General features: G+C 41.2%; 1 protein-coding gene across 1 annotated transcript in view; it reads left to right on the top strand.

Moving 5' to 3' along the window:
• The window catches only part of rsrc1 (arginine/serine-rich coiled-coil 1), a 110,851-nt gene that overhangs the window by 51,957 nt on the left and 35,234 nt on the right, over positions 1-23,660 (top strand). Inside the window, exon 6 of the mRNA XM_068720021.1 lies at positions 696-747. Within this exon, the coding sequence (XP_068576122.1) occupies positions 696-747 (52 nt within the window). The remainder of the gene's footprint in view (positions 1-695; positions 748-23,660) is intronic.

Raw genomic sequence — 23,660 nt, 5'->3', positions numbered from 1 at the left:
ATGGGCTGCGCCTCCCAATACAGCTGTCAAAGCACAAGGCCCTCCCCCCATGCATGCCCGCTAAGCGTTTCAGATGCACACACACTCACACACACACACACGCACACACACACACACACACACACACACACACACACACACACACACACACACACACACACACACACACACACACACACACACACACAGGATGGGGAATATGTTGAGTCTTTGGCTGTGATCTTTGTAAAATGTGCTCTCTGTGCCCTCTTATCCAACTCTCCGAAGACTTGTTACAGCAGCTTTTGTTTTCTCTCTTCTCCTCTCACTCTCTCGTTTTGTCTCTAAATTTCTCTTCATCTCTTCCTCATTGATTCTCCCTGGTGTGTCAGGGATGTTGTTGCTTTCTGTTTTTCCACCAGCAGGTTTTTTTTAATTTTTTATATCCAGATGATTAGGCAAGTAGATTGGTGAAGTTGTCCCTTGGTGCTCTGTGAGGACAGTTTAAGGGGGAACATTCACTCTAATGGTTGCAGTTAAAGATTATCATGGGTAAAATATATCGATGCCTAAGGGACACAACAGTTTTGCAGATTACATAGATAACGTTGTGTCAGTGGGGAGGCTGTCGGTCCTGTTATGAACTGCGCTTTGTGATAACATGAGACACTAAACTAACTTTCTGTTTTTGTTGTCTGTCCGTTACTCTTCTGCAGACTCCAGCAGAGCAGGCTAAAGTCCGAATGCACATGGTCCTGCAGGCCGCAGGTAAGATGGGAGGATTTTTGTTCTTTTTCTCTTCCCATTTTTAATAAAATGTTCTGTTACAATGTGGTTCAGAGCTGTTGCCGTGGTGTGACACTTGCTAGCTTGAAGGCAGAAAGTGAGAATACTGCGTAGAGCAGCCTCAGTCCGTAATCTGCCAATTTGTTCGACTACATCTGCTGTCATTCATAAACACAGCCCTGTGACATCACCTAAGGGTTTTGCAGTCACAAGTATTTACGACGTATTCATGGTGATATATTTGGAGATATTGTGAGTTTTTTTTACTCTGATTCTTCATTTACTTTGATGCATATACATGACAGGAAACTTGTCGAGCCGTGTACTGTTTAGACATTTGGCGAAAGAGGCAGAGTAACAAGTACAAGTGTATTGATCCATCGATTTCTTGATCTTATGATCAACGATCAAATACAATGGATGCAAAAATCCATTTGTATCATCATCTTCAAGATATCTTTGTTTTTAAATTCCCATGGCACATCTGTGTCACCATGTCCATCCAAAGGCACCTTCCTACAGACACTAGTTAAATAAATTGTCAAATCATCTTTCAGTTGGTTTTTATGAGTTGATATAAGTCTAACTTACTGTTAAATGGGCATCTGATATTGTCTCATATTAAATGCAGGCCCCTGAGTTTAATTAAATTAAAATAGTATTGTGGGAGATTTTGTGATCTTGTGATTTGTAGTCATATGTTCATATGTAATGGTTTTAAAACCTTGTTAATCTAGCTAGCGTTTTGATTAGAAAAATCTAATTGTTAAGCCACTTTGTTTATATTAGTGTATATATAAAGATACATTGATATTGTATACCAGGGAATCATATGGAACTTAATTTTTTAGCCATATTTCGCAAGTATCCAAGCTTGAAATGAGCCACAGTTTCATGTACGCACACTTCACTGTGGACCTGGACAGGTTTCCTACTTGTTTTCCCGGACACAGAGTCACAGCACCCCTCCTAACACACACACACACACACACACACACACACACACACACACACACACACACACACACACACACACACACACACACACATGACCACAATCTCTCACACACAGACAAATGCATACACACACTCTCCTGCTCTTCGCTCTGAGTGCTTCTGGGCCCATATTCACTGCAGCTTAATTTCAAACACTCCTCCCAGTACATAAGTCATAGTTGTCACCATGCACGCGGTGTATATATTCCAGTGTGTATTCGAGGGGTAGAGTTGCGAGCCAGATGTGACAGGCAGAGATTGACTGTGGAGAAAGATGTCTTCATGTTTACAGTCATGCGCACACACACACACACACACACACACACACACACACACACACACACACACACACACACACACACACCCCCACCCCCACACACACACACATGGTCCCAGCACTTCAGAACAGAGCTCTAATTTCACCACAGGAAATATATGAAAGAAGCCGGCATCTATACATCATCTATAAAGCACCCAGCAGTCACACACTAACTTCACTTAAGACTTGCCTTATTGTACGCCACAGATCAACGCTGCAATTCCTTTCCGTGATTTCCCTGATTTTGAACTTTCTGAAGCATACTTTACATACTTCATCACTTTGAAACATAGTTGACATGTGGGAATTTGGGATATTTGTAGGACAATTGGACTTCTGTGTTCCGTTGCTTCAATATTTTCTCAATTGTACATCGGACAGCCCGCACTCCCTGCCACCTCAAAGCTAATGTTGCGCTAATGGTGGGGAAGCATCATAAAATTGAGCATGTGGCTTTGAGTGCAGTGGGCCAGACTGGTGCAGACACAGGCCCAGGGCCAAACGTGGGACTAGTGGAGAGGCTTTAATGCACTGGACATGTCTCTGGTTTGCTTCTCTCTCCTAGAGGCTTCCAGTAGAACAGGTTTATGGCTCAGTCAAAGATTGTCTGAACCAGAGAGCCCATTCTGGCCTGTATCAGGCCTCCAGGTGCCTGTGATAATATCGCTCGTAACGATCTACAGTAATATACAATTGGACTACAGATTTGTACTTGATAAAGCAGTTTATATGTGGTGCTAGGTCCGATTCATAGTTTTATTTCTGCTGCCTTTCCTCTGTTTTGTGGTTAACCATTGAATGCCCTTGCTAATTGAAATCATGTTTTTATAATTTGATATATTAGGGATATCTTTTTCTTCAGAAGTCCTCTGACCCTGCGGCTGCTAAATGCCGCCAAATGTCCTAAATTCATCCCTGTCACATCTCTTCTTCTTCTCTCCATTTTCTTTTCCCTCGTCCCTCTCCGTCTATCTTTTCCTCTCACTCTCCGTCCCACTGTCTTTGTTCCAGCGTTTCTAGCGGACAGAGGGAGATAGGGATAGAAAGAGGGAGGGATGGAGGGCGAGAAGGAAGCAGCAGATGTTGGGAGGTTGTGTGAATGTTAATGTCCTGACGTAGCCGTGGAGCTTAAGCCTCCTCCTCCTCCTCCTCCTTCTTCCCTCCGTTCCTCTCTGAGCGCCCGCCAGGCTTTCTCTCTCGGGGTCTCCTGACATCCTTAAAGCCCGTGGCTCTCCTCTCCTCTTCTCTCCTCCACCTCTTTCTCTCCCATCCCCTCCCTCCCTCCCTCCCACCTTTTGTCCGTCTATGGACTCTCTCTAGTCAGTAGAGAGCAGATCATCCCATGGCTAAAGCGGCTCAGGCCTTTGTGTTGGGGGGCTCTGTGGACCTGTAATGAGCCCCGTCGGCTGGCCCGCTGGCCTGCTTAGCGCTCACTGGGGGCTTTGAGAGCGTGTGTGTGTGTGTGTGTGTGTGTGTGTGTGTGTGTGTGTGTGTGTGTGTGTGTGTGTGTGTGTGTGTGTGTGTGTCGAGTGGGATGAGGAGGTGAGAGGAGGAGGGCAACACTGGCCCCCAATGAAAGAGCTGGATGGATATGTTTATGGGTCACTTCCTGCTTGGCCTACATATCAAACACACACACACACACACACACCACATTACACCCCATATTTTCAAGACAAATTCACATGCTAATTTTATCAATAATATAATTTTCACAAAACCATAATTTGTAACTTTATGCTTCTTATCACTTTTAGGTTAATAAAACAGACCCTATTATTGGCATCATGTGCATTAACTACATACATAAGACTTTTAAATAAAAATATTATTCATGATATTGATCATTCATTCTGAAATATTTGACTTTCAAAGATGTCCATTAGAAAATGTCAGTTAACAGAGATTATTTCATTATGTATCACAGCATGCATGGACCCGACATGCATGCTGTGATATAGTTGGTCTGTATATAAAGGATAGAGGTTATGTCATAACATCTACATACATCACAAATATACAGATACGGAAGTAGTCTTTCTACATTCAAAACACTCTTGCACTCTCAAATTAAAGTATTTTTATTCATATATACTTCCACGCACACACACACACACACACACACACACACACACACACACACACACACAACCACCCCACCCACCACACCCTTACATATGTATTATACTCTTTTCTTTTCAGCCACTTGCTGGGTTCTGGGCTCTTTTCAGAGCGGTGTCCATTTCCACTCAAATGAGCATGAGCACTGTTTGCGGCAGCGGGCCTCTCCTCATCCACACGTCAATAGGGAGTGTTTGCAGAACACCCACTAAGGACCTGAGGGCCAGGGGTCATCAAAACCTCCGTCTTCTCCCTATTTGAACCTTTGACAGCAGCAAAACAAACAATCCTTAAGATCTCATCAGAGGCTTGAACTTGGCAGGGTCTCACTGTTTTGAATTAACTTCCTCTATTGGTTTGTCTAAGTTTGACACCTGGCTGGATTTGGTAGGGAGATGTTTTCTCTTTTCAACTAAGATTTCTTCGTCGATTTGTCCTGTTTTTATGCTTTTTCACACTAATCGATGAATAAACAAAATCCTTATGGGTGTTCGTCGAATTTCTTTGGTCGCGGACAGCCCTACTCTTTCCTGATTTTAATAACATAGAACAAACCAGTATTTGGTTTAGAACTGAAGCTACACAATTAAAATTTAAAACATTCACTGCTGAACTTCCGAGCAGTATCAGTGCAATTAACATCTAATATTTAGTGAAATCAATTTAAAATTTAGTTTTGCTTGAAATGTTTGTGTTTTTTCAGGATGTAAAATGTAACTTAAATGTGTGATTGATTTTATTTAATTTTACAGATAAATAAGCAAATAAAAAATCATCATTATGGTGTAAAAATGATACATTATTTTGCTGGCAGTGGTGACTCACATTGAACTGTGTTAAGAAAGTTAAGAAGAGAGAATGACAGCGAAACGTCAAATGGTGCCCCAGTCATAAATGAACAGGGGTGTTGTTACTATACGTGCATCATGTATATCATCAGCACCCAATGTTATGGTGCATGTTAGTTTCTTATCATGTTTGTAGGAGTACGTCTCTCTTGTTTATGTCTTCTCTCTGATGACTGACATAAAGAGGCATGGGGTGGGGGCGGGGGGCAGCCAAGCTTAGCAGCATCATGCGATGGGACTAATTCTTCCACAGTAAATACAGGGTATTAGGCTTCTCTGTCGCAGCAGGGGTCCTCAAGAAACACATATACGCACAGCCTTTCTCTCGAGCTCTTCCTTGTGCTTCCAGTGCCCGCTGTCCCTCCCACCGCCCCGGCCCACCCCCTTAGGCCCTGACAGATGTGTGCTGAACAGACCACATACATGGAGGGTGTCACCTTACCCCCTCTGGAACTAAAGGGCTAATGCGCCACATTTAGGAGGCTGCCGCCCTTTGTTCTGCCAGGAAAAGAGGTGACGGGGATGGGGAGACTGAGACAAGACCCAGTGCTTTAAATGGCCTAAATCTCCTTCTTTATTTCCCATGGCCTGTCTGCATTTTTTTTTTCTCTCTATAAACTTTCCCCCTTTCTCATTCTTTCAATTTTCTCTCCACCACCTCTGTACTTTTATCGCCATTTCCCTAAGTGTCAGCAGTCATCTCTGGTATGCGGGACAGGATTCGTTAGGCAGTGAATAACAGTTATCACACATTATCCATCTTCATCACATCAACGTCACTCTGGTCGTAGCACCACTTTTTGTATGACATGACTAAGGTGATTGTCACAAACGCTTTAAGGTTTGACCTTCATCCTAAAGGGGATTTTCTGTAAAAACGGGAATTACCAAGGGAATTACCCGGTAATAACTCCTAACCACATGTTCTCTCCGCTAAAGGTGTTATTGTAACAACAACAACAACAACAACAGCAGCACATCAATAACCGACTTTGAACAGTTTGTACTGAAAAGAAGGTTTTTGCTGTAGAGGTGTATTTCTGAGCCAAAAGATGGTAAACCACTTGATAACAGCTTTTTTCTTTTAAAGAATACGGTTATTTTGTTGTTCAGGGGTTGTTTTAAGTGTTCTGCTATGTCTTACAATATCACTGCTGCTGAATTTGGATTTCTTAATGTAACCGTAAAGGTTCAGTCAAAGATCAGAAAGCGCAAGAAAAAAGGGGGGCTTAGAATGAAACGGCTAATCATGACTCAAGGAGTTTAATGATTAAAACATCTTGGTCCATAGAGAAAACTGGCTAATGTTTGCCCCGCAGCACTTAAAGGCCTCAACTTAACAATCTAGCAGAGATGCTTCCAGGTTACCTACATTAGAGGGATTTTGTTTGATACGTTCATTTTTGTTTCCTTTTTTGTTTTTGTGGGTTGAACTTTTTTGTATTTGAGCATAAAGCTTTAATTGTAACAACAAAGCTTCCACCGTATTCGAACAAACAAACAGAACAATTACACAACAGAAATCCCCTTTGCATCTGTGCAGAAATGTGTCTCCTGACGTCCTTGGAAGGATAATGGCGCAGGGATGTCCTGTAATTTAGTCTCTGTAGCCATTGATCAGCTGGATTTATGTGCCATTACCTCACTGTTCCAGTCAACAGTCGTAATTATGTCTGAGAGAGAGAGAGAGAGAGAGAGAGAGAGAGAGAGAGAGAGAGAGAGAGGCCTCCAGTTACACAGGACCCAAATACCTGAATAAGCTTTTATCAAACAGCCCCTGCAGCTCACTTATAGCAGATTGACACTGGTGGCGGACTGACTGACCTCCCGATGAGAGGGATGGATGGATGGGTTTGTTGGGCTCCGTTAGAGAGCCATACCTCACAGTAAGAGCCCTGTGCCTCAAGCTGTTGTTCCTCAAAACAAGTCTGTTTATGCTCTAAAATGTGCACGTGAGTTTAAAGAATGATTGTGTTCGAGATGGATCTCTGTGGTCCTCTACACCTTACAACTGGATTTTATTTATTTCAGGAAGAAATAAGCCTTCCAAGTCAAAGGTGTCTGTCAATGGCAGGGCGGACAGAGTGACCTAAGGACTGTATGGATCAGAGTTTTATGTACAATTGATTTTTGGTTTGTTTTATGGGTATAATAAACACAGGTTGTGCTGTGCCCTGTTGTTGTGTTTCTTTTTGTTGCTGTAAGGCAGGCCTCTTATCCTCCTATCTTCCCCTGTATACTGCTGTTTTGCAAATTTCACACCAAAATAAAAGCTTAAACAATGAATGATAATAGTTCATCAACAGAAGATTAATCTGCAACTTTTTTGATAAGTGATTAATGTTGAAATTAGTGTTCACATAATTACTTGCATATTTTTTTTTTTTTTAAACAAAATACCAAACTTAAACAGGTTCCAGCTTCTCAAACAGGAATATTGTTCCCACAGTCTTTGGGTATTTTATACTGTTTTTCCAACAAAATTAAACATTTTAATATGTCAACGTCGGCCTTTTTGATTAATTGCAATTGGGGAAGAAAGTGAGTTGCGGCCCTAATTAAAATATGGAAATCAATTGGAGCTGGAATTATTTGTTGATTCATTGATAACCAGGTAAACAGAAAATCAGTGGACAGCTATTTTGATAACTGACTGATGATCTTTTAGGTCATACGGCAAACAGTAATGCCAAACACTCTCTGGTTCCAGCGTCTCACGTTTGGAAATACATTTTTCTGCATTTATATCATTGTATATTGAATCTATTTGGGTTAGACTGTTTGTTGGGCAAAATAAGACATTTGAAGACATCTACTTGGGAAATTCTCATATTTTCTGACGTTTCATAGAGCAATGAACAACGAATGAGTGGTTGAGAAAATAATAGTTCCAGAACCTGAACTCAAATACTATATTCGATGCATGAGTTGTTTATATATTTAGTTGATGTCAGTTATCCTTATTTTTCTCTGAAATTGAAGGCCTACGATGTAAAAAGAACTTGCCTTGCTTCTTTACAAGTTTACGCCACACGATTTTAGCTCAGATTTGGAGATTGCCGACAAAAGTCCCTGATCAAATCGACGCCTGTTCCGGTGAGTGTTGATTGCTATCGGATTGAATATCTGGACCCGTCTATGTGTCCAAATCTTGTAGTTTAAGAAATTGCTTTGACCGGCAATGACAGCAGTGGTGACCGAAACACCTGCAACAGAACATCAGCAAGCGTGGCTATGAGAAAGGCTCCTCAATGTGCTTGGACCCAAGAAATGTCGGGAAGTTATATTAAAACAAAAACAAAGCACAGAATTGTTCTTATCAAGCCACAACATGAGCAGGCACCTACCTGCGTTCATTGCAAAATTACTTATTTAACTCCAACTCGCTCTGCAGAACAGACAATTCTTGCCGCTCGCGTCCCCCCAGTCATTCTCTCCTCCATATTCTTTTTCTTTTTCTTCCTTTGCTGCAAATCACCGCACATACCGCTACGATCGCTAACCTCTGAAGGCCATCAGTTTTTGGAAGAAAGAACTTCCGTCTCAAGGATTGTTTGCATCTCTTCTCACATCACTTCTCTCGTGTGTTTTATTAACTAAACGTAGTTTGGAGGCCAGACAGACTTGTCGGGGAATCCTCTTAGTGAAATGTCTAATTCTAATGTGGGACCCCCTGTTGCCCAATGTGCATACCCCAACAACTTCAAGATACCCCATTGTGAGACTGAGAGTCGTGTAATGTGATCAGTAATCTGAGAACTTTAAAAGTGTTATCGTGTGTAAGTGCCACTCGTGAACAATAGCGATACACCAATCGGTCGGCTACCAATCGGAAAACGGTTGGTTCTCAGGTCAGCCATGGCCGGTGACTGGACATAAAGACATAAAGACATAAAGCAAGTTGTTAAAAACATTTGTAACTTCTAACCTAATCAGACACTTTTTTATTGGAACACAAATGCAGCTAAACTTAACGGAGGTTACACTGACTTGATTATGATGCGTTCAAGCTCTTTTTTGGTGAAAATCTTGAATAAATACAGTTGTTTTCACAGCAATCTAAAATAGATATTCCAGAATGAATTATGCCCCGTGTTATGGACTTCCTCAAACTATCGCTAAGTAACTAATAATACAATTTAATAAATTAAAACTACTAATGCCAATATTTAATTGTTTTATTTAAATTTAAATGCAATCACTATTACCATTTGCATTTGTATTCAAGTAGCCACTATAGATAGCAAAGTAAAAGAATTGCTGCAGTTAACACTGATTTAGGGACCGTATTTTTTGGGACTGATGAAAAGCCTGAGTAAGGAGCCTTGCTGTCCGTTATAGTTCTATCAAAGAAAATCAGAATCGGCAGGTCAGACTTTTAAAAAAACTATCTGAAAACTGGAATTGGAGAATGTTTAAGACAATTGCAATGTGTGAATCTCCAGTGAACAATATATACTGTACTAGAGAGAGCCACTTAGAGGAAATTCTCTGATTCTGTTTATGTGTATGTGTGCGAGAGTCAGAGATTGAGAAGGCTTTGTTTTTCTTCTGTGGGCAGATTTCAAACGGCATCTGGTGAGAGCTTGAAAAAGACCGTCATGAGTATGTTCAAATACAAACTGAATCATTTTTGCGCCCTCCTTCCTTCTCCCTCTTTTTTCTCTCCTCCTTGTTGTCGGCGTTTGGAGACACATGGTGAAATATTTCCCCCCCCCCCCCCCCCCCCCCCCCCTCTCTCTCTCTCTCTCTCTCTCTCTCTCTCTCTCTCTCTCTCTCTCTCTCTCTCTCTTCTCTCAACATGTAGACATTTCCATAACAGAAAAAGAATATTTTTAATTTGCTGCTTTCCATAATTTTGCAACATATGGTATAAACGATTTTGATGCAAATGTATGTGCTAATTATTTGCAGACGAGCCTTAAATAGGCCAGCCATTGAAGTGGAATGAAAGCAAATTTGCAATCACCTTAAATTTTGCTAACCATTTACTGTTAAGTAAACTTTGCTAAGTAATTTAATTACCTTGGACCGCTGGCAGGCGCTCTGAGCTTTTTCAGAAGGGGGTGGAGAGGGAGGCTGAATGCAAAGAATGCAGACTGAGCGAGATGAGAAGCAGAGAGTGAAGGCAGTGTGTACGGCTAACAACAGTGTTATTCAATTCTCACCATGTGGAAGGTATGAAGATGTTATTGCTTGGGCACCTTTGCAAGGAAAAGGCGGGGAGGGATCAAACCATCTTCCTAAGTTTGTGTGTTTGCAAATGTTTGTAACGGACGTAGCCGTCTTATTGGCCCCGGAGTCGACATGCAGGGAGTGTGAACCTGTGCATTCCTGCCTTCATGATTTGTGATCATTTCCACCCTCTGACACAGTATTCTTCATGTCAGGCCAGCGCTGCACAATAATGCCAAAATATTTAATTGCATTTAGCCTAATACTGTGGTCATGGTTGTTAGTCGTGATTAAAATCAGTAACTTTATGTCAAAATTGACAGTGCCTCAACATATTTGCCGTGTCTTTTTGCAAAAATATTCACACCTTGGTAGTTTTCGTGTGTTATTGATTTACAACATTCAATCAAAGTAGACTTTGACATTTTCATGTCGTGCCCCCCCCCCATATCTTAGGACACACCTCCATCATGGCTGGTACAGCCGATTGGTTTTTACAACTCATACAATCAGTTAATTGGAGATCACCTGTGTTGAATTTCCATTCAGGTGAGGTGAATTTGAAATTCCAAAGGTTTGCATGTGTCTCTATGTGCAGTAATAGCCCGGTTGCTTGTTTTCCCACCTTTCACCCAGTGCAACACTGGGACAATTCCCCGGCTTCCCCCTGCGACCCTGAATAACAATCAGCCGGTATAGAAAACGGACGGATGGATGTTCAACGTTCCAGTTATAGATGGATGAGGATGGGTTGCGCCTGCAACCTTGGCCTTCGTGCACTCATCACACTAGATTCTTCTAATGGCTCTTTAGGTGATTCGATTGATCGGTTGTATTACTTTAAATGGCAACAACAGCTTCAAGGCTTGTTTGGTGTCACTTAGTCTACAATTGAAACATCTTCTAGTTTAAGACACTTAACACATTTTACCTTTTTATAGATATTTGTTTTTTTTGTTTTGTTTTTAATTATATCCAACATTTTGTCTGATAATATCCTGGTATCCTAAACAGTATAAGACCTATTTAATGAAGCTCAGGTACATAGTTGCACATATTTTGGCCTCATGGTACCTTAATGCTACGGTCATGCATGATTGAGTCACAGGGAATGGCAGATGTAAAAGCAGACGAATGGGATGAATGAAGCGGCCAAGACACAAGATAGGTGATTGCTTGCAGTGTGTCATGTGAAAAATGGAGGAGTGCTTGATTTGATAGTAGTGTCGGGAGGGGGACAGTCGCTCACAGGTTACATTGGGAAATTGCAAGGTTGGCGGTTCGATTCCCTTTTTGTTTGTATGCATTCAACACGTTTGTTCAGCCTCAAGGATTCACACACAGACAGATTACATCTGATTCTATGATGACAATACACCGAAAACAATGTCCCACTCGCAAAATAGAATGACCAACAAATGCAGAGAAAACAACTATTACAGGGATATCTAAATATTATAATCAATATGAAAATGAAACTATCAGTCCCACCCTTGAACATCTTTTTTTTTTTTCTGTGATCACTCAAGACCACCTTCAATTTCAGGAAACATGCATATTCACTATATTCATATACCACTCTCAAGCCTGGCTCTGTCCAAAGGCAACAAAATCTGCCTACCAGCACCTCTAAAGCTCACAAATGATCACGTTATGTCTCTTTATATAATCTGTACAGAAAGCTACGTGTAAAAATGACAAGTTGTGTTTTACAGGGGGTTATGTGCCAGACATTTTCTTGGCCAGGAGCAGGCAAGAAAGCAAATAAGCGTATTACCCGAAATGTCCAAACTATTGCTTTAAGGTTCCCTGGACGTACAACACGCTATACGAGGAAATAAATTGTCATATTAGGCAATTAGAAGTGGTTAATTTTACAGCTCTATTCAAAGCAGTGTTGCATGTTGTTATGGCTAAAAGTCAGCGGTATGGAGAAAAAGGCAGATATTCTGTGAAATTCTGTAGCTGAACTGAACCAGAAAGCTGCTTCTTGAAGCTTTACATGATCAAAAAAAACATATTTATCTGATGTTGCTGTTACTTTTTTTATCTTTATCAGTTTCTGTGTGTGTGAGGGGGATGCAAGTATGCTCCAGTGTTTGTGTTTACAGTCTGTGTGTATGTAGGTAAATGGAATACATGTGTTTCTATGTGTTGCATTCACAGGTTTAGCTGCTTTTATAACAAGCTCGCCCACTGATTTCAATTAGAAATGTAACTGTAACAGACGTTTTCATGTGCAAGGCTGTCTTTTGCTGTCATATACAACCAACTGTCATTTCAAAGGAGTCAATACTTCTCTCAAAACTTTGTGTTTTGTCTCTTCCACTAATAGTAAAGTTCAAACAGCTTCTTCTTCTCTCCTTTCACACCAGCGAGGCTCCACAGACACACACAGGAAGGCGAGGGCTGGGATGGAATTGAAGTAATAAAAACCCCTTTGTTTTAGTTTGTATTGGACCATTCATCATCACTTTATTTAATACGTGGCTGTAATTGTGCCATCCCCAACCATCACTAATGGCTGTGTTCGTCTGTGTTTGCTTTGTTGATGGAAATGAATGAAATTAGGATAAACAACCGCAGAGTCGCGTGTAATCAAGCCCTGATTAATGTACCAGCGTTTCAGCGCCGTTTCTCATTCCACAACACCTGATATCTTTCCCATAAACAAATTGTGTTTGTCTAAATGAAGAAATTAAATGACGCATTTGATGAGTTTATGATTGACCCGGTCCGGCTCGTGGCTCATTATTCTCTGTCGGTGGAGGCCAAGAGGTATGTGACTAATGCTCTGTCACTTCCCACACAAGGATTTATCACCACCCCTGATTAATGGCAGCCAAACAGCATTTTAATAATTTTATGATTGTGGTTTCTGGCAGTCGCAGAGAGAGAGATCGAGGGAGAGAAAGGAAGATGGGGGGGGGGGGGCGTTTAGAGGGAGAGGGTCCAAAGAGAGAGAAAGCGACAGAAAGTGTTCATCCCAGATTAAATGTTTTATGCCATCGCTGGCTGAGCAGACGGAGGCATGATTATGCGCCGTATGAACATCCCAATGAATCTTCCCCTCGCACTTGAAAAGTATTTCATACACATGTTTAATGAATTTCTCCCCCCCTCATTATTACATTTACCTTTTCCACTGGAAAGCAACAAATTGCAGACAAATCTGTGTGAAACACCTCAACGGTGAGCGATTGCTTCCCCAGGGGGTGAAATGTGGAGGTGGATCGGGGAATGGGGCTGATTTACAGGTTAGGGAAGGGAGGGCTGAAAACGCTGCTGTGGCAGATGAAGATTATGATATGACTGGTAGATTTTATGGCACAGGCTGATGTCTTACAGCAGCTACTGATAAAATCATTTCAGATGATGAGAAATGAGAAGAATGTCGTGGGCATTAATGTAAAAGTCCTGACTCAAGTCCAGTTCGATCATGTCAAGCTTCACTCCAACATGTCCTCTCCTGTTCAATGCTCTGGCTTCAGACTACGTACTGGTTAAAACAGAATTTTGTTGAACCACTGATTCGCTGTTTAACATGTGACGATAACTGCTAACAGAAATTAAGTGCAACAATGACGAGTGTTTTCCAGATGTGAAATTATTTCAGATCACATTTTTTTTGCTTGGTTTTCATTTAGGAGGAGAAGCTCTATGACTTGGTTGGTGAATATTTCTTGCTGTAACAGAAAGTTTGGCCTTTTTTTAGCTTTATTTTAGATACTGGCATTATATTTCATTCAGTGTTTAGTCTTTAGTTTAGTTTTATATTAGATGAAAATGCTTCAGAAATAAAGAAAAAAACACTCAGAACAGACCAGCTGTTTATAATACTTAACCTGTCTCTCAAAAGTCATTCAGAGTCTGTGAAGCATTCAGTCATCAAACACCTGATACCGGCGTCCTATCAAATTGGTTCTTTGATAATGGATCTAATCTATACTTAGGAAAGAAAAGGTAGTTGTAGTTTCAATGAACATTTGTTGCGCAAGTCTTCAATTTCATCATCAACATCAACCACCTGCAGTGTTGTCATTTACTAAAAGGAATACTGAACCTCCAGATTCTTCAGCTGAAAAGTCATCTGCACGTTTCTTTCCTGTTTTTTTGGCTATATATATATATATATATATATATATATATATATATACAATTTAATAATGGAGGACAAACTCATTATACTTATTACTGGTTATTAACACATTGCTTATTTCAGATCTGGAATTCATTTTGTGTCAACATCCTTTTAACTCCTTGGTTATTTAAGTTGCATATTACGACCATCTTTTGTGAGATTGATGCATTAGCATGTGTGCTTACATTGGTGTGTATTCTCATGGGGCCGAAGAGTTAAATCTACATGCCAAGTCAGCACATGCTGCACTGACTCCAATGGTTTGGAACAGCATGTGTTTTTATTCTTGTCACACCAGCAACCTTTCAAAGTGAATGTTAGTTTGAATTAGATTAGTGTGGGTCATTTTTCCTCCTAACTCAGAGACTCTGGAATAAACGCAGCGCGGCTGATAAACATTTAGACACCTGTCGTCTCCAATCTCACGTTCCAGGCCTCGGGAACAGATGGAAGTCATGAGTTGTTTCAAACTTCTAATGGACTCCTAATTTTGTACAGATTTCGCTGTTACCCTACCCCAACAAGCACACACACACACACACACACACACACACACACACACACACACACACACACACACACACACACACACACACTCTTAGCTTATTAGTTCTCTGTTCTCCCTCCTGTTACATGCTCCTGTCTCCCACTCCCAATCTCCTGCTTCCTTTCTCAGTCGTTCTTTTTACATTTTTAGACTTACAGTATAGATGAATCCGGATTGTAGGCAGAAGTAAACAAGCCACCATTACGTCTCACTGACAAATCCGAGCATTAACTCTGTGATCTCTATAAAGAATTTTACTTTGTATTGGCTTTCAACCAGTAATATATAGCAGGGGGTCTTGTAGAACATATTAAATTATGAAAATGTTATTAAGATACAGGTTAGAATCTAAAAAAAAAATCAAACTAGATGTCTTTCCATTGAATAATCAAGCTTTTATCAGCTGCTCGAATATGCAACATATACTTTGGAGAATACATAAATTTCACTTTCCATTAGTTCCTTACTTTTGCACTCTGAGCGGCATGCTGATAACAGACCGCTGAAGACCATGAAGCCTGCGGTGTGCCACTGAACTCTTGTTAGCTTGGTACTCTGTTTCCATGTCATGTGTTTCAGATTTCTATTGAATTAGGCGTTTTATCGTATTACAATGCAGGAAATCAATTATGGATTGCAAGTTTGTTGATTTATAATCATAAGCTGTGACTAGTTACACAACAGCTTCACATCCAGACTGTGGAGAATGGACAAAAACCTAAAAGTATTTTTCTTTTCTTTTTTTTTGTTTTTGTCACTAATTTCACACTAGCGTTTTTATAATACTTTCAACATTTACACAGACTCCATAGTCTCTAAGTCTCTCCTTGCACTCTAAGTTTAACTGCTTGACTCCACTACTGCACTGTCAATGGAGAGCTGGTCGATTCATCTCTACCCCCCCCCCCCCCCCCCAAACACATACTGTGTTCTTAGTGCTTTAGTCCCCTGTCGTCAAATGTCTCTGTTCCCTCACAGTGTCCCTTCATGTCTTTTTCATTTTGTCTTGGCCCTGCATGTGCTGTCCACACTCAGACACAACAAGTCAAACAGCCCTCCTCTGTGTGGCGCAGGGGGCTGATGACAGAGACATCCACCCACGCTCATTCAAAAGGGCGGCACTGCCACATTATTTACAGTAGGCCACACGCACTCATCTGATTTGTCCAAAATTCCACCACCAAACACTTTCTTCCTTCTCTCTCCATCTTGCATCCTTGAGTCCAAACCATAGTGTTTCCAATAGAGGAGTGAAGAGAAATAAACAGTTAATTAATCTATTGGCTCAACTGTGCATATTTCTGCCTAATTAGTAAACGAGGCAATAAGGGGGGCCCCGTCTCCCAGACCAGAACTCCAGCTGTGTGTTTAAGGAGAAATAAATATCAGAAAGTACATTGCTCCTCTTTCATCTCCTCGAGCTGAGAAGTAGGGAATTGCAGTGGGAGAATTAATGTTCATTTAATTTCCCTTCTTTCTTCTGCTCATATATTTGGATTCTTCAGGTATTTCTTGTCCCTCCATGTTCCCCTCACTCACTTGCTCCCTCTCTCTCATATACACACACACAGAGAACAGGGCCTTTTTCATAGCCACTACATCTGCAGGACACATGTTCAGTAATGTACATTTGTCTGGGCGTCTGCGCTCCATGAATTAGTGTGTGTCAGCTTAAAAGAAAGATGTCCGGGCCTGTATCTGCTGATGGTGAAAGTATGTTTTTTCTGATGTCTTGAACATTATTTCTTGTTACCAAAGGCTAATCTGTCTCTCTCAGTTTGATTCATGTCTTTTTTTAGAGCCAATGGACGAAGCCAAAGCCAAACCAGGCTGCTTGCAGACTCCGGGGCAGAGATTGATGCGATCAGCTCTGTTCATACTCGGAATAAACCTGTCGTGATCTGCGGCTTTGCGAACACTTTAGAGGCCAGATCCAGGCTCCACAAGTGGTCTTGTGTTAATAGTGACAGTCGCATACCTGAAAGGTCACAACGGCCATGGGTCATCTACTGAACCGTTGAGCTGGTCCCTTTAGATTCTAATATTCTAAGAAGGGAGTTCATCTTTCATATTAGTGAACATTTGTCTTGCTTGATTATTTATTTCATGGAATATTTCGGTCTAAATGTCCTTCATTGGGAATGTATTCAATACAGCATTTTGTTGTCCTCGCGGCATTTTTTTTCCTTTTACTTTAAGCAAGCACGATAGAACTTTTGTAAAGTTAATGTGACATTCAAAGCAGTTATTAATATCAGACCTTATTGTTTCAGGTCGCGGTGATGAAATACAATTCAGGTTTTTGACTATATAATAGATCTGGTTTGGTTAGATTAGATTGAATAGATTGATGAGTATGAAGGTTTATCCAACATCAAAACACTGAACAGCTTTTTTATGATATTATGTGGAAGGATTTTACTGGAAGATTATCTTTTGTCATTGCAATGGGGAGGCAAACAGTTGAAATATGGAGTTCATGTTACAAAATAATCTACCAGGAATGTACAGTTGCGTCAAGATAAAAGTGGAGCCAGGTTAAACTTCTCTGAGTGAGGTTTTGTTTTGTTGGAGCCCTCTGCGCTGGCAGGAGCCTCATTCAAATGGATGACAGTCGTTTTTTCCCTCAGAATTACGGTCGGTTTTGCAGCCTAATCCTGAACAAAAAATCCCTGAATGAACACAGTGACCTCATGACTTTGTAGTCCTGTAATTGATAACTGCAATTTCACATTTAAATGTTGTATCAGTGTCGGGCTGCACGGTGGTGTAGTGGCTAGTACTCTCGTTCCATCCTGGGCTGGACATCCCTTTCTATGTGGAGTTTGCATATTCTCCCCATGCAGCGTGGGTAATCTCCAGGTTCTCCAGCTTCCTCCCACAGTCCAAAGTTGTATGAGAATTCTAAAGTTCCTGAAGGTGTGAATGTGAGCGTGAATGTCTATCTCTATGTGCCCGGCGATAGTCTGGCATCCTGTCCTTGGTGTACCTATGTTCGTATGTTCAGTTTGTGTTGAAACTCAACTTGGATTGTATTGCCTCATACTGACAGGTGTTTCTATTATTTTGTTCCATTACATCAATGAGGGTGAAAACCTCTTTGTATGTATCTGTATTTGATCTACGTGAAACCTATCTGAGCTTAGTTGAGCCGCAGTAGCGAAATAGATGTGTAATTGTTTCTAATCGTGACAAACCTTGAAATCCCCAATTCGACGTTAAAACCTGCCAGGGTTTTACAGGACCAGGTATGACCTTTGGCCTGAAGTTGATAGAGTTCAGGTAATTACAAAAAGCTTTTGGGCGGTCTTGATTACTCCTGCTGGGACCAGTTACAGATGAGTCGTGACACACAGTAACACGGGGATCTTGTTGTTGGAGCATGTTTAGAGCAAGTGGTAGAGGTGAGGGGAAGAGAATGTGTGTGTGTGTGTGTGTGTGTGTGTGTGTGTGTGTGTGTGTTGGGGGGCGTCTCCAGATCAGGACTAATCGGTAGGATCAGCCGCAGTGAATAGAGTAGTCGTTATTCTGAATTGGCCAGGATATGTGGTGATATGATAGAGAGCGAGGGTTTAAATCCCTCAGCCGGCATTGTTGGGCCGTCTATACAAGCTGGCTTTTCTCCTCACACACACACACACACACACACACACACCAGTATGAGAGCAAGGATGAGTATTGATGATAAATGTATAATCCACACACACACACACACACACACACACACACACACATACACACATACACACATACACACACACACACACACACCATTAAGCCCAGTGGATTACAGTTTGGAGAATTACGGCAGGGATTTCTGTTGTCTCTCTTTCTGTCTTGCTCTTTCCTCTCCTCCTCTTCTTTTACTGCCCTCGCTTGTCAACAGCCCCACTTGGCCCGAGCTGCCAATCCCAAAGCTTTGATGAAGCAGTGTCAGCTATTTGTTTGGCCGAGCACAAATGGATTTCTGAATAGAAAGAGTGTATGAGAAAGAGAGCGGGAGAAAGCTGAAGGAGAAGGAGAATGGCCGCCCTGGCATGTGATAATATTGAGAAATAATCTGCCACCTTCTTCCTCCTTCCTCCTTCTTTCTGTTGTCTCTCTCACAGGTCTCTCTCTCTCTCCATTCTTAACTCTGTCTCTCGCCCTTTATCTCCTAAACACAGACTGTGCCAGAGTCGGCTTGCCGCTGATTACCGGTGTAATCACTCACATTTTAGATGATCTGATAGGAGAAAAGGCCCACAAATCATCTTAACACCCCCCTGAATCCCCCTGAACTCCTGCTGAAGACGATGGCCAACAACAACTACTTTATTTTTGTCCTCAATATTTAGTGGGCCAGAAAATTCCCTCAGAAAACCCCAGTTAAAACAATGCCCGGGTAAGCCCATTCTGCCAATATCCGCTGCTTATTTCAGTGTAATGTAAGCCCTGGATTTGCCAGTGTAAGTAGATTGGAGCACAATGTAACTACAAGTGGAGTTGATGTAGCTAACTTTGTACTAAGTGGCAGCTTGCTGTGTCTTAGTGAGTGCTGCTCTCGTGCCTTTGTAGAGTTTGTCGAGCGTTCAGTAACAAACTGGCTGCAACAGCAAGAAAGATGTACCTGTAGCTTTGTTTACTGGTGATTGTGTTTGTTCATCCAACAATTGTGTTTTGATCCTGGGAGCAAACGGTTCTCATAAGTGAGATAAAGATACATAAGGTTTTTTTATTTATTTTTCAGTTACACAGATGCTTTTGGAAATGAAACCAAGACTAACACCCGTTTATTGTGAAAACTTTTTTCCTAATCATTAAGTTGTGATATTTTCATTTGTACAGTATGTAACTGGTCTGCTGAGGTTATTTAATTTAGTAAGTTAAATTGTTGTTTGGCAAAGGCCAGAATCACTTTCCAGCTGATTGAATCAGTCTTTAAGCAAGAAAGAGCGATTTCCTTTTCTAAATATGGTTTCTGCTCATAACGAAATCCCCATCATCTCCTTGTTTGAAAGTATGAACAAGCCATTTAATCCCTAACCGTAGCTGTTAAGTTGTTCAGTTGAATGTTCATGAATAGAACCAAGATGCCCCCTCCATATAACATTAAACCATCACCGTTTCCCTCCAGTATTCAAAGTCATATTTTTACTCCAGTAGTTAGATTAAAGTGTATACATGAGTCCAATATCCTTTAATAATGTGACTACAATTGAGCGTCAATAATGATCAGAACAAGCTCAGTACATTGCAAATTTACTCAATTGTTTTTATTGAGTTCTTACCGGAGAAATTGCCTGCCATGTAAATGTAATCACTGCTCTGTAAGCACCACAGTTTGTCTTTTGTGTGTTCATATATATATATATATATATATGTGTGTGTGTGTGTGTGTGTGTGTGTGTGTGTGTGTGTGTGTTGCAGCTTGGAAACTGTTAATGACACATGAAGGGGTCCCCTAGCAGCAGGCCGGGAGCCCTAAGGGGCCAGTGGTGGGGCTGGTGGGACGGGCGAAACAACGGTCTCGGGGCACCAATAGATGGCCAGATGAACCAGCCGGGGCCCCTTTCTTTTATTCATTCCCCCAGTGGACCCCTCCACAGGTCCTGGACGTGAGGCCCTCTCACATTAGGCCAGGACTGCATTATAAAACATTTATTTTTGTGTAGAACATTTAGTTTAAATAATTGTTGTAATAGAGCATGTGAAACACATTTAAGTTAAGAGCTTGAAGTGTTTGAATGGTTTGTCATTGACTGATGAGGCTCAAGTTGGGCAAAAAACAACTGTATGCAACTGTGAACAACAAAAGTGTGTGTGTGTGTGTGTGTGTGTGTGTGTGTGTGTGTGCGTGTGCGTGTGTGTGTGTGTGTGTGCGTGCGCAACATATACGTCCTGTGACATACTTATATCGTCTTAATGAGGTGTGTGTGTGTGTGTCCAGGGGTGATAATCCTGTCTCCTGTCTGCAGAGCCCCAGTGAAACGCTGCTAAGCCACTTCATTCACTTTGATCCAGTTTTGGGGGATAGTGTAATTTCCCATAATGCCGTTGATCAATGATTTCTCTTCAGCGTTGATCTAATTAGTGGGTTTTAAGGCAGTTTTTCGCCCCTATCTGACTGTGTTTTAAATAAAGATCAATATCAGCCCCCAAAGAGGCTTACATGAACATATGAGCACTAACTGGGAAGAGTGTGTGTGTGTGTGTGTGTGTGTAGTAGTAGTAGTAGTAGTAGTAGTTATATAGACTGGAAAACACAAATCTATGATAATGAACAGTCACAACAATTAGAATCCTCCCCTAAACAATTCCAGCTCTTATGCATAATTCATCAAATGAATATATATATATATATATATATATATATATATATATATATATATATATATATATATATATCTGGTATTATCATATTAACAAAGGGTTGTTTTATTTATTAATTAACTTGATTAAGTGTTTAGCTTGAGAAAAGTGTGGCTTGATTGCAAATGGTCAAATGACTAAAACAAACCGTTGTTGGTGTCCTCACTAATGATGGAGTGCTTTTAACTCAGAATAAATGAGTTAAACCTTGATTTTGTAACCACATTACAGACCTTGCAGCCAGTGAGAAGAATTGCAGCCAAGCTGTATTACATAAAGTATTGCTGTATCACATTTTGGCTGTTATACACACTGTAGTATCATTGATATTGGTGGGTGTCAGAGGTTGAGTTAATTAACTTGGGTTGTGGACTGTGATGCAACGGGAAAAACATGGCTCCAATGTCTGATTATAAATGATAACGATATGTCTGAATATGGCTGACTCTGCTTAGCATTACACAGAGTATATTTAAATGATTGTATCGTCTTTGTGCTGCGGTTTGCTGGGCTCACTGTCAGACACGCGTGTTCACGCCACTTAATGTCCTGGTACACTTTAAAGCCATTGTGTGTTTGTTCTTAAAAGTCTTGTCCAATGTGAATTACATATCAGACCTGTGTGCGTGCGTGCGTGTGTGTGTGTGTGTGTGCGTGTGTGTCTGCTGTGTTTAGGCACACTCAGGCTCTGATGATGTCAGTAAACTGCATGACATAACTCCATTAAGGCTTGAACTAGAAGCACAATGACCAAGCATTAGGTTGATTGCTTTAATTTGTGCTGAGTATATGTTCAATAAGATATTCCGGGTTTGAAAACTGTGCAGCGTGTAGCAAAGAAAGACGTAAAGTGTTTTTAATTAGATATTCGTCACTGAGTTTTGCATCATTGTTGTAAAAACATCACCAGCTGTCTGCAATTTGTTAGGAAGAGATTCATCTATTGGCCCTCAATTTTGAATGGATGTGGTTTGGAAGACCATTTTTGAATTTAACACAATATGATGTTAAACTCAACTCAGATGTTAGATGCCAGAAATGACCGTGCCAAAAAAGATTTGGTGAAATACTTTGGCAGACTTTCGGACTTCAACTAATGATTTTCATTATCAAATAATCGACTGAGTACATTCTCTATTAATTAGGTGTTTTGTCTACAAAACGTCAGAAGACAGTGAAAAATGTAATAAAAGCCCAAGGTGTTATCTGCATAAAGAAATACTCACATTCGAGAAGTCAGGAAATGTTTGGTATTTTTCCCAAAACAAAATTATTTTTAAATACAGTAGTCCCTTGTTAGTTTTCTGTCCACTGACTCATTATTCCACTTAATCCACATCTGAATTTGTTTTAAATTTGATGTATTTCTGGATGAGTGAGTGGTCATTCCAGTTCTGCATGCAATAGTTGTCTCACAACCGTCATTAGAGATGTCGTTATTTTAGACTTGAGGGATGATTCACTCAGATTAGACATGTGTATTCCCTCTCGACACCTCCCTGACAGCGACCTTGTGGTCATTATTACCGACTAGTAGCCTTGTCTCTCATTTACCTGACTTTCTTTTGAACTAAGCCCGTCCTGCAGGGGCCAGAGCCTGAAATTACCACCAGACCCTCTGCCGCAGCCCAACCAGGTAGTCATTACTGGAAAGGCCTTCAAGTTTTTTACTCTTTTGAAGTGTGTCAGTACTTAGAGAGATAACAATGCCAGTGCCCTTTAACCTTGTGTGTGTGTGTGTGTGTGTGTGTGTGTGTGTGTGTGTGTGTGTGTGTGTGTGTGTGTGTGTGTGTGTGTGTGTGTGTGTGTGTGTGTGTGTGTGTGTGTGTGTGTGTGTGTGTGTGTGTGTGTGTGTGGACTTCCCTGTTTCCATTTGGAAGTTGCTCACTGGTCTGGTTACAGCCAGGGGATGAAGCATGGCATTGAGTAGTTTCAAATGGAACCAAACTAAGCCTATATGCAAACAAAACCCAAGGAATTAGGGGAACTAAGCTGGCCTGTTCACAGTAACTCCTCGGCCAACGCTGAAACACCGAAGACGGGAGAGAGCGAGGGAGAGGATGAAGGGAGTGAAAGAGTGAGGCTCTCTGAATTCTCATGAAGGGCCTGTTCTTTTAATTGTGTTGAACGAAACAACAGGGGCTAAGTAATGGGGTTTTAAAGCGAAGCACATTTGGATAGATTGTGTAACGCCCTGTGTGGGTGTGAGGCGGAGAGCAGAGAGGAAAGAGAGGGAGAGAGAGACACAGAGGGCGAGTGGGCGGTATTGTGTGGCAAGAACAAAAGGCGAAAGTTGGCAAACGGAGACACCCACTGAAAAGCCTGGAACCAAACTGGCCGGCTAATTACTGACATGCATTGTCAAGGAGGAGGAAAAACAACAAAACCTGGATAAAG

The sequence above is a fragment of the Cebidichthys violaceus genome, unplaced genomic scaffold, assembly GCF_023349555.1.
Source record: "Cebidichthys violaceus isolate CVI_PGR_0920_01 unplaced genomic scaffold, fCebVio1.0.p SCAF_1, whole genome shotgun sequence".
NCBI lineage: Eukaryota > Metazoa > Chordata > Actinopteri > Perciformes > Stichaeidae > Cebidichthys > Cebidichthys violaceus.
The sequence above is the reverse complement of the archived record's forward strand: the minus strand, read 5'-3'. Positions and strand labels throughout refer to the sequence as shown.